This window comes from Bradysia coprophila, assembly GCF_014529535.1.
Source record: "Bradysia coprophila strain Holo2 chromosome X unlocalized genomic scaffold, BU_Bcop_v1 contig_173, whole genome shotgun sequence".
Lineage (NCBI taxonomy): Eukaryota > Metazoa > Arthropoda > Insecta > Diptera > Sciaridae > Bradysia > Bradysia coprophila.
The window spans coordinates 524,452-540,279 of record NW_023503302.1 but is presented as its reverse complement, the minus strand read 5'-3'; the positions used below and the strand labels follow the sequence as shown (position 1 = coordinate 540,279).

Below are 15,828 nucleotides of genomic sequence, written 5' to 3'. Positions count from 1 at the left end.
ATCTTTGGAAAACTTCGCCATTAAAAGGTGGAAAAACTTTGTTGTGTGCGCTCGTGCACCTCGAGAAGTTCAGAATCTCTATCTATAATCTATATTATATCTCTACATCGTCGTTGCGGAAAATGATGTTTTTACTGTAAAATTCTGTGGTTAATGCGGTTTCCATATAACTTTTGAAGGATTATATTCTCATGTTTGTATTCTTCATCGAATATCTTTTATGCATTGTGTGTGTATGTTGCATTGTGCATTAATGGAATCGTCGAAATTACCCGACCATTAAATTTACCCACATTACCCACAATATGCATGGCACTGGCACATAGTATTAAAGTACTACAATTGAAGCACTTACACTTAACGCGTGGTTACATGTGCATTACAGTTTTAAGGAAAATAATGTCTTTGGCAACGTAATGCTTGATTCGGAGGTGTTAAAAAAATTAAATATTTTGTTGTTGTTGAGCAGAGAGAAATAATGGTTCTGCGTTTCATAGACTTAGAGGACCTCTAATATAGCAGTGCCTCTATATAGATTTCAGTGTTACTTTTGAAAGGTGTCAGGAGTGCCCTAGTTATGTATGTTGCTGCTGATGAAAGAATTATGTGTTTAACAAAAAAAAAAAGTTATTTAATACATCGAGTCTTTGGCTACCGACACAGGCAAAACTGCAATTGTTCAGTTATAACACATACTAGATATGGCATGAATGCTCGAGATTTGTATGCTTTTCGAAAATGGAAAATGTTTTATGAAAAATTTAAAGGAAATGGTAGGAGTACCGAGAATACAGAAATGTATGGATTTAATTAAAAGAACATAATATAGCCAGTAGTTATGTGCTGTAAACCGAGAAATGTATGGCTCGCGTTCGTACAGAGGAAATTCAGAATTACCGTTACATAATGCGCATTATTTTATGATAATTAATATGTTATGTTCAGTTGCGTTATTTTTAGTTAAGGCTGGCAATCGCAGCACATGCGCCTATTAAACAATATATCTTAGCTTGAGGAATATGCTAACACAGGAAAGCAATAAAACTTCAGAAAATTTATTAAAAGAATTTCTTTGTGGAATCCTTTGAAAAACCGAGTGATTTGAAAGATCCATTGCATTTCCTCTTTAATATTATCTTACTTATTTTGAACATTGATTGTCTGGTATATTATAACAAACTTAGAATTGTAGTGTTCTGTCAGAGACGTTCAACGAGTTTTTTTTTCCTTAAATTTCGTTCCATCATCAAACAAACTTTGTCAATAATGCTCTTTGTATGAATATAACCCTGATATATCCTTTTCATGAATTTTTTTTTTTTGAATTACGAAAAATCAACTCTTATAAGTTAAGTGGGGGAATAGATAAAGAAGCGTCTACCAAACCTTCGTCAACAATAGATGGATTTAAAAATAGGGTAGAAGTCGAGAGATAAAAGAGAAACTGTACAAAAGATATTGAATGCAAAAATTTTTGATGGGAAGAAATTTGGCTTATCAAATGGTTTAAGACAGTCGATGGATAACAATTGCAATATTTTCATAATTTGGAGGATACATGTTCGAATGGCTGGCCTACGCGCCATGTATACAACGTATTAGTGTAAACAAATATGAGGCACAGGTGCAACATCGTAAAGGAATTAGTTTTAAAAGGATTTTAGCGTATAGTTTGCTTATCCAATCATTTCATAAAAATTGACAATTGACGGGGTGCCGAAAACACCTTTTTAGGCATGGCCTAATAGGCTTTGAAAATCAATAAGGAATGCCAAAATCAAAATTTTCTTCGATTTTCCTTCATAAACTGGTTAATAAACTCAAAATACCGAGGCTACTATCACTTGAAAAAGGTTAAAATTGAAAAGGATGGTAATAAACGAACGTTATTAGTTTTAGGTTGAGCGTTAAAAATAATTCTATTTACCTATTTTTTCATGCAATTGGTATACCAATTTGAGAGAATTAAAATATTTGTAAGAGGAAAAATTCTAGTGGTCGTCCCACAAAAAATATTGGTTTTGTATTTGATAAATTCCCGATAAATATGATTTAATTTGCGCTTTTTTCCTCATAATTCTACATATGATATGAAGTTAACAATGAAACATTATCGCAAAAATTTGCGATTTAATCAGAAATTTTCCGATAATCTCACAAGATTATATCACCAATTTTGTGATTTATCGCTCCAAAACCCGTAATTCTCCCTGGAAAGTTGTCGTTCATTTGAAAATGTATTTTTTCGGCGGAAACGTATTTATTTAAACGTCCACAGAAATGAATGTATTTTTTAGTACTCAGTAGTGATAAGCTTTGAAACGCTATCATTAGTTAAAGCCGCTTAGCATACCCTAGTACATTTTTACGCACTGCAGTACGAGAATAGTTATTTTCCTAACGAATCCTTAAAAGGTTTTCTTTAGCAAATGATAGGTTTCTAGTTCGAGCTGGAGGTGAGTTCTGAAATCGAATTAGCTAAGAAATCCTTTTAGCATAAGGTAGGGACAACCTTTTTCCTAAACAACCGCAAAACAACATTAGTTATAGCGAAAAAAATATTTCGATACTAGTATATTTTTGGATATTTTACAATTAAACCGACAAGACCAGAATGGGTTGATTCAGGCAAAGAGGATTTATAATTGTCATGGTTTACACCAATTTTGTGTAATCGGTAGACATACACAAAAAAACTGCCTTCGGCTGTCAATATTTACGTTTACCTAAATCTCTGAAAAGATTTCCCTTTCATTAACTTCTGCCGACGTATATAGTTTTACATATGAACACAATATTTGTTTCCATGATCTTAATTGATGCCTTTTTAGATAACGTTTAGTCAGCTTTTTTTTACACTCATCAACAAGTTATTCAAAGCTGATAAAATAATCTCCGTAATGGAATCACTACCAGGAACTAATCGTGATCTGCTTTTTTGGTGTCAGGTTTTAAATTTCGGCGAACATTTTCATTCATGTTATAACGGAAATTTTCAGTGCCACTGAAACAACTAAGTTACTTAAGTAATATATATTGCATGGAAGCATGAAAAGGGACCATTTTATAGCTGATTGAAAATTCGTACATTTTTGCAACAAGTTGCGTCCACTTGAAAACACTTTGTGAACATGAAATGACCATTAACCAACTCGCTTACTAAATGGGTAAGTTCACTGGCTCTTACAGCCACGAAATAGACATTTGCGATAGAAACGAGTTTGAACGTGTAAAATAGATTTTTCGGTCTTTATTTTCTGAATGCACCATCAACATAATGCAGTTAATGTCCATCCACCTATCGAAATGAGAAAAATCAAATAAAAAGAAATTATTTTCAGCCAACGCAAATAAAAATGATCGATTCTGAGGATTCTGAGTGTATCTTGACTTGAAAACACTTATAGACTTTCATATGGAGCTTTTGAAAAACTTGTATAACATAACATTCGTAATCTTCATTCTGTGTAATCTAGCTTGTCCACGCATACACACCGCCGATTGTAGAGATTACTCTTTAAGCTGATTACAACGAATAAATAAACCCCGCAAATGTTTGAAATACTCGCCGTGTAGGTCTATACTTTGGTTCAAAAAGAGATACACTAAGAATTGATCATTTTTATTTCCGTTCACTTCCATTCATTTAATGTGATCAATTTCGAGAAGTGAGCATAACTAGTGATCTATAATTGTATTAAAGTTAAATTCAACTATGACAGTATTTTATCGCTCAAAAAGTTATGTATTTTACCTAAAAGCAAAACAAGAGACTTTCAAAATTGAGATAAAAACATCACATTTGCATTCACATTAAAATAAACAACAGAAATGTTGCACAAATAAATTATGAATTATAATTAAGTCGACTTGTAAATTGAAAATTATATCTCTCCATACAATTGTGTACCGAGACATGAGTAAAAATTCTCAACCATTAATGCATTATTTGTGCACCATCCTTCGACATCGACACTATAGGAGACGTAATTGAAATTTTATCATGAATTTCGCTTCAGCTGTTTTTCAGCTGGTCCACTCATACATTCACGCGAGTGGTAGTGGTAAAACCGTGTAAAGACGTATATAAGCTGTTTTTTTTGTATGAGTGGACAAGCTAAAAATAAGCTGAAAAGCAAATTTATGTCTTAATTCCTTTAACATAACCTTCTGCGAAAAGCAATCAATTTTTTCACCTAGAAAAAGGATAAAAAAGCCTTCGGCGATCTAAAATTTGTAAAATAAAATTGTTGTGATGGTCAGAATATTGTCGAAAAATAAATATAAAATGCTGATAAGTAAGTAAATCTATGCAAACAATTTGGGTTGCATTTTTTTCAACTCTCTATGCGAAACAGAAAAAAATCCGCGCATTCAATATAGTATCTCGACATATATATATATTGATGTATATGGTTCAATAAGGACTTATAAGAAGTTTTTCCCAGCCATATAATTAAACAAGTATAATCAAGCAGCATTAAGTTAACTTAGTCTTATTTACATATTTCTTCTATAATATTTATATAGGTATAATGAAACGTATAAATAATTATTTAATAATAAAGTACGAAAACTTAATGAATATAAAGATTTTTTTGATATTTTTTACTTTCTTTTGTGGTATATTTTTTGTATGTGTGTGTAGAGATATGTACAATGGGTTTGGTATAATTAATTAAATAACTTTTTTTGTTTTGTTGTTTTTTTTAAATATATTTATAAGGAAAAATATGTTGTCATATATTCGATTTTTTTTTAAAGACGATTGTACTTTTGGAAGTAGGATATATTATTTTAAAAAAGAAAAACATTTTTTTTTTAAATAAACATATTCAATAAATATAATAAGATTCAGTCTTCAAGTAATTATATATTTGACAAAAAGGGCATTTCAATTTTGTTCTGTTTCTCTTTCTTGATTGTTTATTTACAAATTTTTAATTTTAATAAATTTTTTTCTTGTTGTTTAAACTTTAATTATTTTAAAAACAAATTTTAAAGCTTTGCCTTTATAATTTGCATTTAAAATCTTGTTGAAATGTCCATAATATTAACTGTGCTGTATGGTATTATTTTTTTTTGCAATGCGCTACACCTAAGACAAACTACGTTAGAAACATTTTCCCTTTGAACAGATTCCACAGAATCTACATAGTTCCATCCATTTTAACATATGTTAATTAGACTTTGAAAAAACATCCTGCAGACACTCATTCTCCAGGGGAGTTCTATTTCCTTGGAGGGGAAGCCACTTTAGATTCCAAAATCACTTTACATAGATTGAAGAGCGATTTACTATCTTATCGAATCATCCCAATACACATGGTCCAAAAATTATTAGAAAGCAGGTTTTAATTCTATTCACATAAAAACAAAGGGGCACCTCACTTCAGCAAATCATTTGTAAATTTGATAAATCATAATTTCATCATATTTACGTTTTATAACAATAGCTTTAATGAAATTTGAAAATGAATTCTTTAATACGGAAATACCCATTATTCCAAGGAAACCCTAACTTCAAAAAATGTTGTAGTCACTAAATTTTGAATAGAATTTTTGTCAAATAGACAAATTAAGGACTAAATTTGAAACCAATCCGACCAGTTTAAACATTCCACTGTTGTGGAAGCTGTCTTCTTGAACTTGGACTGCCTAAATCTATTAAATTTCAAAAGATAACCATTAAGTAGATAGCATTAGTTAGGAAAAACGATTTTCCTAAACGGCGTTGCGAATACGTAACGAATTCGCGATATTGGGTAAATTATTTTTCTGTCTTGGCCTTGTCTGGTTTTGATTTTGAAATAGTTATTTTATGCAACAAGTTTTTTCGCAAAGTGTAGCATACAACGTTTTCCGCAAAAAGCGCGAAAAGAGAACTTTTGAAATGCATGAATGCATTCATTTTACCTGCTTTCGTAAGATTTTTCATTATGCCACTCATTTGAATGGTATAATGTAATTATTTGAATGAGTGGCATAATGAAAAATCTTGTCAGTGACTACTCAGTGAAGAAAAGACCCATTGAACGTCACCCAAACGACGCATGAAAAAGTTCACTTCTCGCAGCGCTGTTGCAGAAAAGGTAATTTTCGACAGATTAGGCTTTTCAAAAAAACGTCGGCTCGCTCATCTCTAGTCGGGATACAAATGTTAAGTAATTACAACATTTGAAGTGAGTAACCTCCCACAGAAAATACCACCACAGGAAAATGGGCTGTTTTTCAGAAGAACCTCTCGCATTGTATTTATGTCAATCTAGTACTTCGAGGTCAAACAGAAAAATTGAAGAAAAGAAAAAAGAGTCGGAACAAGAAAAACGTTTCTAATTTAGCTTTGTTGGCTGTACATTTAAAACAAAATTCAAAATGCATATCTTCTAATGAACAAAACGAACAAAATTCATTTAAATAACATCATTAGTACATCACTGTGATCCGACCATTTTCGGTACAATTCTAATAGTTTATATTGTCTGTTTAAAAAATAGAAATTAATCTATAAAGCTACTACAGTTACACTCTACGTATAATTATAATGTATGAACTTGATTTATGCTACATATAATACTAATTGTAAAGAATATCGGTTAATCAATTAGTAAATTATACGAAAATTTTTATTGATTAATTGATTAACCAATATCAATGGAAGAACCATTACTTACAATTTCAATTTTCTCTTTGATTAAAACTGGAAAAAGATGGGCCGATAAAATACGCACAGCAAATAAATATAAAAAAAAACTGGTAATGAAAGCAGAACCCAAACGATATCCAACAGAAAACCCAATTATTCTATTAGTCGTAAAGGAATTGTGTTTGCTTATACTTATATGTGTCACCTTTGCAATGAAGTCGGCATAATTTCGTCGTTAAGCATGGGTGCCCTCTTTTACACATTTACCTTTTCCGAATGTATGTGATATGCATAAATTTTCCGTACCAGGATTAATGTTTAACCTAAGGTGGGAATACATTATAATAAACGAACATTAAGGAATCCGTCTCGGTCAGATAATAGAGAGCGCAAAAACGAGATGATTTTCTCAATTGAATACTTGGACTAGTAAATTGTAGGACGGTTAAATGCTACCTTATGATGCGTGCATAAAATTTCTAGTAATAAATTTACGGTTACCCATTCTCACTGCTTTCCATTCTGTAAATATTCTTGTCTGCAACGCACGTATACGATTCAAAAATGTGCAATGAAATTTTCCTTCATATTTTCATATTTATTTGTGGAAGTAAGGTTCTATCGGTTTAGTATGCACTACCCGTACTTATCCTTTCGGTATTTCTTTTAAATTTTTTAATATGATCGTTTTTTTAAAGTAGTGGATGCATAGTGACCGCGGGCAGGGAGTCATCGGCTAGACATCGAAATTAAATTTAGGCCCCGTCTGTATTATACGAGAAAGTAATAAATTAGATTGAAAAATCCGACACACATTCTTCGTGAAATTTACGGATTTCTATCGACTATGTGGTGCATGACATTTGCATAAATGTTAGAATTAGTAACAAATTCAACTGATTAACTCTCATGATTCTCTATTCAAACTATTCTCACAAATGCACATAACAGATTCGTCCGTCATTAAATCTTCTTTTTTTTTGCTAAGAAGGTAATCTCGAGGGTAGCCTAAACTAAGAACAATTCGGAAAAAAGATTGTGTTAGTGGTAGTAAATTAAGTAATAGTTATTTTCGTATCTGTATTGAACGATTAATTTTTGGTAGTTTTGCTTCTTTCGCCCATTGCTGAAAAACATTTCTGATCGAAAGAATATTCTTAATCTTGGTTGCACGACCCCAGCCTATGGCAAGTTACATGGTGTATTAAAGCATTGCATAATCATGGAACAAATAATGGGAATTTTCAGGTGAAATTTACTGATCCGAACCCAAGATAAGGTTACACAAGAAGAATCATTTCCATTGTTGGTCCTATTTTACTCAAAAACACAGGGTAAATTTTACAATTATTATCAAATTGTCAGTGTTTTGTATGAGCCATGTACATGGTCAACGCACTTCAAGCAAAATTGCTATAAATGACAGCTGCCAAATAGAGTACTTTTTGTATGAAATTTTATCCCCACTCTTTTTACGGTGTAAAATTTTGTATGGAACACTGTCAAGTGTCAGTACCCTATTTAGAATACCACTTTTGCTTGAAGTGCATTGACATGGTGCAAGAAATATTGTTAAATCCACCAATATATCGGAATAGATTCTCATTGCACAACTTTCCCAATTTCTCTTTTGTCATGATTGTGCGAGACTCGCCACTTAGAGATGAATCTCGCCTACCCTTACTCACACAAAAGGATCATTCACAAAGTATACGTCCGCTTAAATACTGAATGCTAAGTAACGTACGTTTATAGTTTTTGGTTAAGCGTTAAAAATATCTCAAGATAAGTTGTATGAGGCATGTGGGGTCCACTCAAAGTTTGGCTGATTTTATTCTTTTGATAGAAATCCTGAGCAATTCTAATAAAAGTTACAAAAACTGGTAAAATTAGCAGAATTTTCGAAAGTTCACCGAAATACATAGCAATTACGTTAAATAGGTCTGAGTTTCCAATGACATAAATAACTGTTTCAATTGATGGAACGTGTAATCATCATATTCTGGAGTTATCCGTATCATCCCACATTCAGATCAACAGAAAATTTAAATTTCTATTTTTTTCCTTCTTATTTGACAGAATACTTAACAACAAAGTATATAAAGGAAACAGAAAAGAAATATTTACATTTTGTTGGAAAAGGGGAGAGATACCTATTAGTTCCTTGCAGCGCATTATCTCAATAAAATTTAGGAAGAGAAAAAAAATTCACTTCATTCGAACTTAAGTTCCATTTTACGGAATACCAAATTGGTAATTCGGTTTTGGGTCCTCATCGCTAAAATGGGAAATGTAAAAATGATCGAGACGTTCTCATACGTTGGGTAGCTTATTCTTTCCAAAATCCTTTGTTGCATGTTTTCCACATAATAAAAAAAACGAATAAAAAAGAGGTACACACAAAACCTAAACTTAATGTCGTTAATTCCTCTTTTGAGTTTTTCTCATTATGCATAACGTTGGCAAACCCTTTTTCCGTAACAGACGACGAGAGAGAAAAAAAAACTTTTTCATATCAATTTTGCGGAATAAAATTATCTGCGAAAACACAGTTCATAGCATGGATATAAAAATAAAACAAAAACCAATAAAATTTATCAATTCAAGTAAGTATGGCACAAAATTGTTCGTACATCTTTTATAGCCAACAGGGCAAAAATTGAAAGAGTCTTGTCGCACTAGACACACTTTTTATTTTTTGGATATTGCACATAAGAAATGGGAAACGCGATTTTCTGTTAAATAAATCGAGAGAGCGAGAGAGCGAGAAAAGTGTTAGATATACGTGAAAATAGCAGAAGGTAAATATTCCGTTTGTTTATTACCGCCAAGGATGCTTGAAAATCCTCAACAAATCGAGTTTTCGAATAGATTTCAGCGTATAAATCAAACGTTTAACGACGAGAGGTAATAGGCAGCACGACGAGTATGTATGTTTGAAAATATTTTGTTATTTCATTGCTAATCAATCTATCAACGCTAATTTTTAATAGTTTAAACTTGTCTACAATGAATTGCTGAAAGCCACCTACACACACAAACAGCCACACACACACAAACATGCACACATAGTTCATTATAATGTATTTACATTTATAGTGTTCCGACTATATATATTTGAAACGAAAACAAGAAACGTTAATTATTATCCGTTGACTACACGTACTTTCACTTTAACCATTTATGACTCGGCACCTTTCTAAAGACTCCCTTTTCCCCCCACAGATATTTCAAATGAATAAACACAAAATTTTACCTAACAAATGTTTGACAGACAGCCTTTTATTCGACAATCACCGTCGACCGGTCATATTGCAGACACTTGTTCCAGTTCAGCTGACGATCGTCCCGAATGCATAACAACATTTTTAGCCGCATAATCCGTAACGTATCGGTCACTATTTCTCGGATGCACATTACCCAAATCCTGTGCACAGCACCAGGAATTTCGAGTGGTTAAAATACGTTTGAATGCTTCGCGAAATTCCGTATTAAAAATCGAATAAATGATTGGATTGAACGCGCTGTTGGAGTAGCCTAACCACGACAAAATTTTAAACGTTTGACCGCCGATGCATGTCTTACAAAATGCTGCCACAATGTTGACACAGAAAAAGGGCACCCAACATATCAAAAATACGCCCATTATAACACCCACCGTTATTGCGGCTTTATGGTCGGACACATGATAAGGTGATGAATGATGTAAATGCCTAACTTTGAATTTCTTTTGAGCTTTGGGTCGTCGAATGCTCCTATACCGATTCTGTTGCTTCTCAGCTATTTCACCAGGTCGGGTAACAGCTCGTATCGATTTTACGTGCTTCTGTGCATAGCAGTATAACCTGAAATTAAATAAAAAAAATTGTAGATTAATACCGGCGGAACATAATTTAATCAGCACATGAGAGTTTATATTGATATTTTATTTGAGAAAAGAAACTGGTGTAACCAGTATACTAACACCCATATCTGAAACGCCTCTCACTCCCCCACATATTTATTAAATATAGTCTATATCGTGCGAACAATGAAACGGGAAACATGTTATATACATTTTTCATTATTCTTCTTTTTCAATGGCATTTGTTGTTGCGGAATAAAGAAAAAAATATTTGGAATTTTCTATTCAGTGGATATTTTGTTTGGTTGTCATAAAAACTGTCCGGTCATCAGGATGGCATTATATTATATCGTTAAAAGGTATAAGAAGAACAAGAAGACTAAAATATAAACTGTATGTGTACCACAACCAGCATTATTTTCGAAAGAAAATATATGGAAAAAAAAGCAACTGTAACCATAACGGTATTTCGAACGCCAACAATTGCAATATTTGGACACGAAACAACGTGGCTCTTATCTTCATTTAAAAATAAACAGAAACAACACAAAAAAAATTATTGCTTTTATGTCCATCACATGGTTTCGGTTGTTCTAAATTGAGGTCACTGCTTCTGTTTTGCAGATTAAATTACCACGAATATGGCTACAATTTCATTTTTATAATTTCTGTTTTTGTTTACCGTTATCTGAACCATCATTTCAATGGTATTTGTATAAAGTGCCCTACTCCAGAATTGCTGGTAAAATTTAATTATCGAGTTGGTAATTTATTCGTGATTCAAATCGCCTATCACGAATCAAGTCGTTTGAAGTTGCTAGTTAATTGATCATTTCAACTCTCGCTATTGAAACTCAACGGGAAAAGCTCTTGATATAATTCTCTCGATACGAAAACGGGAAAAATCAAAATTGATTTTATTTCAAAGGATTACCGGTTTTAATTAATCGTTCAGTGGGGTTAATCGTTACACAGTTATATTTAATTGAATACTTTTCTTCGTGATATAGCAGGAACGCAGAATGAAAGGAAAAAATGCATTTTACGCGATTCGGTTTGTGTCAGAAAAATAAACATTCTGACGAAAATAATTGAGAATATGCCACACAGTGACATCGCGATTCAATATGCCGGAAACTAAAATTTAATTTAAAAATAGAAAATTGTGTAAATCGGGTGCAAACAAGTTGTTAACCGCTGTCAATTAAATTCCTTCCAAAGCGATACCGGCTTGAAAACACTTACCCTTTTCAATATTTACAGAGTTTTTGCATCGTGAAAGGAAATACTTTCGAATTCGAATGACATAGAATGAGGTTGAAGCCGGATGGAGATTTTTTTTTTTCGTTTTAATTATTTCTTACTCCGAACAACCAATTTTCCCGAACGTAAACTTTTATGAGCTTTAATTAAAACCAAACAAATTTTTTATTCATGCTGCCGATTACACGGCGTGTTCGTTCGCTCACATCTCTGTGGATCTAAATCTGCTCTCTCGCTATATGTATATATATTCCGAACAATCAGAACCAACGTAAATTCTATACCTCCCAATTTATATTAAAATGTAAAATTTTTCGGGTCTATTAAAGAGAGTTATTTACATTTTACAAGTGCCTGATTTTTTTTCCTTTTTCTCAGCTTTTTCTCACCTTTTCCGTGATAATATTTTCTTTCATTTTCGCGAGCAGCAATTTATTCAATTGCGATGATTCTTGTAATATTGAAACATAAATAAGAAGGGTATAGGGTTCCTTGTCGGGCAGAATTAGATAATTTAATTTTTGTATTTTCAGTCAAACATTTTATTTGTTCTCAAATTTAATTTGTTAACTTATTAAGTGGCATTATCTTTTGCTTGTCGTTAATATCCCATCGAGACATTAAGTAAGTATTTTTAGCCAGTCCATCATTCTAAAAATAGACCGGAGATTGCAACTTTATACAGTCAGTCAGAATTTAGCGACGATGCATAACTTGTATTCATCAATTGTAAGTTTTGTGACGGTTTTGAACGTATAGCTATCGAACTTGTCTTTTGATGATGTTGTTTTACGCACTAGAAATGAAAATTGTCAATACGAGGTGAAGTCATATTTAACAGTACATAGGTGGTAATAGAATGTGCTGTATTTAAAGCTTTAGAAAGGCTCGGAATAGGCCAATATTAAGTTCTTGGAAAATTAAATTCAATCGTCTTTTCAAAGGACGTTATGACGAGTGGAAATGACAACGTCGTTAGTCGGCTTTACGCATAACGCATTACATATTTCTGGGAAAATATAAAACTCAAAACACGAGAACTTAAAGTTCAAAGTGATATTTCGAAAATCGTGTCACCTTTCTTCCATGACCTTTATGTCACTATCAGTCAATTGATTTCTTTTGTTGACTAAAATAGCATGCTCCTCTCAAGTATTTAAATGGGAAGTTCCGCGTCAATGATGTGCAAATTATCAACTTGAAACAAAGCAATACTCTCTCTAGCAAACAAACTCTCAGCTCTATGTGTCAAATTCACACCTTATTTCTCTGTATTCTACACACACTAATCTAAATTTTGACTGACTACGCTGTAATGAACATGTAAATTCCAAAGGCTACTTGATTCTATCACCGCCTTAATAAAAGTAGTTTGGTTGCTAGAGAGGGTATTAAACAAAGCCAGTGTTGAAAATACATTGCAAACACTACCTTATATTTACATGAGCTAAGAAGAAGATTTTAAGCACGAAATGTTTTTGAGCCGATAAATAATATTTCGGTTGATAAAAAAATATAAAAAAGGAGATATAATTGGAGATAAAAAAGTGTGATGTGGAGATATGAAACTCCAAAATGGAGATAAATTCCATAGAAAATTGGAGATAATAAAATCTAATTTTGGAGATAATAAATTGTATTTTGGAGATAATATAACTAGATATGGAGATAACAAATGGATGGAATGGAGATGAAACAAATTGAAAAGTGGAGATAATAATTTCAGAAAAGGAGATAACATCAGAGATTAAAAATTCAAAAACGGAGATACCAAATGGAGATAAAAAAAACTAAAAACAGAGATAACAAATTTAAAAAAGGAGATACTATAACTTCGTTTTCAATCAAATTATCTCCATTTGTTAATTTTTTATCTCCGTTCCTTGTTATTAATCTCAAGTTTTAGTTAATTTATCGGCATTTTTTAATTATTTATCTCCATTTTTCGATTGTTTGTCTCCACTTTTACTATTTTTTATCTCCGTTTTTCAATTTTTTATCTACCGTTTATTGCGATCCGTTTTTGAGCTGCCATGCCAGGTTGCTGAAACTATATGCTAGCCATACTTTTGATCAGTGGAATGCATATCTTAGAACAATGCAACATTAAAAATGTGGATGAGTTGTGTCGTAATTTTTTGATGGGTGGCTGCATGTTTCAAGTTTTAAACTAACTTAAAAAATGGACATTTCAGAGGGCAAATTTTTGCTCAGAATGACACTTTGTGTCGATTAAGATCAACTAGTATGGATGCTCTAACATAATTAGATGATGAAATTTCTAATCGGATAATGAGACCTTACTAACACAGCGTTGAACCCCCATTCATGATATTCTCATTGAAATTTATTTTTCGGCTCATTAGTTCACCGATTCGTTCGCTCAAAATTCAAATTCTGCGGCGCATTTATGGTGTGAATATGAAATTTTCTGTTGGTTTAATATACAACGATAAAAACTGAAAAGTCCATTTCAAAAAAAAAGAGAAAACTTAATAAACAAACAAAGTAAAAAACGGAAACAACAAAATTCAAACTCGATGGAAATAATTCTGCGAAATTAGGTCGTATACCAATTTAGTTAACGAGAACCGTTGCAGGTAGCAGACGCGACCCGTACGTACCCAAAGCTTAATTTTCGTATGACATGAATTTGTCTTTTCCAAGGCATAGAGACCTTTTCAAGATGAAGCTAAGTCTCGTCGGCATAGATTAAGGATTTGTTTATGTATCGTCCGTTGACAAGTGGATCGCCACCGAATTCTGGTGGGTTGTGATATTTGTTTTTTATACGTTGCCACACGTTGTTGACAATTTCAAGATATTTCAATTGCGGAGGTTACGCAGATTGCTTGGTGAAAAAAGACTTCACCTAGTACAAATTAAAGACCTTGCACATGAACAGTGTTTATGTACTAACCGTATTTAAACAAGATACAAAAAACAAGTACGGTTAGTGCATAACGCCTGAACGACGTTTTATCATTTGACATTGCAATGTGGGCAACATGGAGAATTTCAATTTCAAAACCCACCGAAACCCCGTGCTTCCATCTACATCATCAACACATACCGAACGAGCCAATCTTAATCTATTGAGACGAAATTTATTATTTCTGAGAATATGAAGTTGGGAAAGTCGTGCGCATAAAAAAAAAATTAGAATTCAAATTTCAATACAGATTTTTTTCGATCTGATCCTCACAAATAAAATGATTTTTTATTTGAAATGAGTAATAGATACAAACCTGTGTAATCCCAACCGATGCAAATCTTTTACTTTCAGTCCTAACACATTTTTTGTGTGTGTGTTTGTACGGGCATTTGAACGTTACAAAATAAACAGATTAAGCTCACTGTATACTACTTGAGCAATAAAAATTGAATTTTTTTCTTCAAACGAACACTTTTTTCTCCCTCAAAGTACATACTTAACGCCTTTCAATTGGTTTTCCAATCAATATTTCTAAATACGAAGGATATGTACTATAATCCGGAGATTACAAATAGAAAAAGCGAAGAAATTCTTTCTTTTTTTTAACAAAAAAAAGGTAATGAAAAAAGGCTCAAGGCAGAATTGAACCGGCGATGATGATAATTTATGTTGAATTTCAAATTGAACTTACTCAATATGGCTGTTGGCTGATGCAATATTAATGACCTCCTATCAGCACGATGGTCAGTGGAAAAAATATATTCGCACGAAAAAAATTTAAATTTTGCATAATGTTAAGTGACGTTAGTTTGCAAGCTCGGTCCATTTTTGTAACATTATTTCGTATAAGACTATAGTTATTTGTTCAACGAGGTAAGGAAAGCCGTGCATGTTGAGGGTGTTGTCATGCAAGAAAATGCAGTTTCCAACGTTTTTCACAACAAAGGCTTCCGAAGTTTCAGCGTCTCCGTTGTGAAATAGTTCGTACCTGGGACTAAAAGTCTTTTTTAGCGTGTGAGAGGTTTCCAGAACGAGGTGAAGGCGACAGACGGCGTCGCACTTTTTTGGTCCTAGGTATGAAATAGTACATTTTGTTACGAGTGATGAAAAGTTAATTTTTTGTGCTTGAATTCGACGGAT

At 32.6% G+C, this 15,828-nt stretch overlaps 1 protein-coding gene across 1 annotated transcript in view; it reads right to left on the bottom strand.

The window, feature by feature from the left end:
- Window positions 1–9,931: 9,931 nt before the first annotated feature.
- LOC119068044 (dopamine receptor 1) overlaps window positions 9,932–15,828 on the bottom strand; it is a 131,975-nt gene continuing 126,078 nt past the window's right edge. Inside the window, exon 6 of the mRNA XM_037171410.1 lies at window positions 9,932–10,491. Within this exon, the coding sequence (XP_037027305.1) occupies window positions 9,954–10,491 (538 nt within the window). The 3' untranslated portion in view covers window positions 9,932–9,953. The remainder of the gene's footprint in view (window positions 10,492–15,828) is intronic.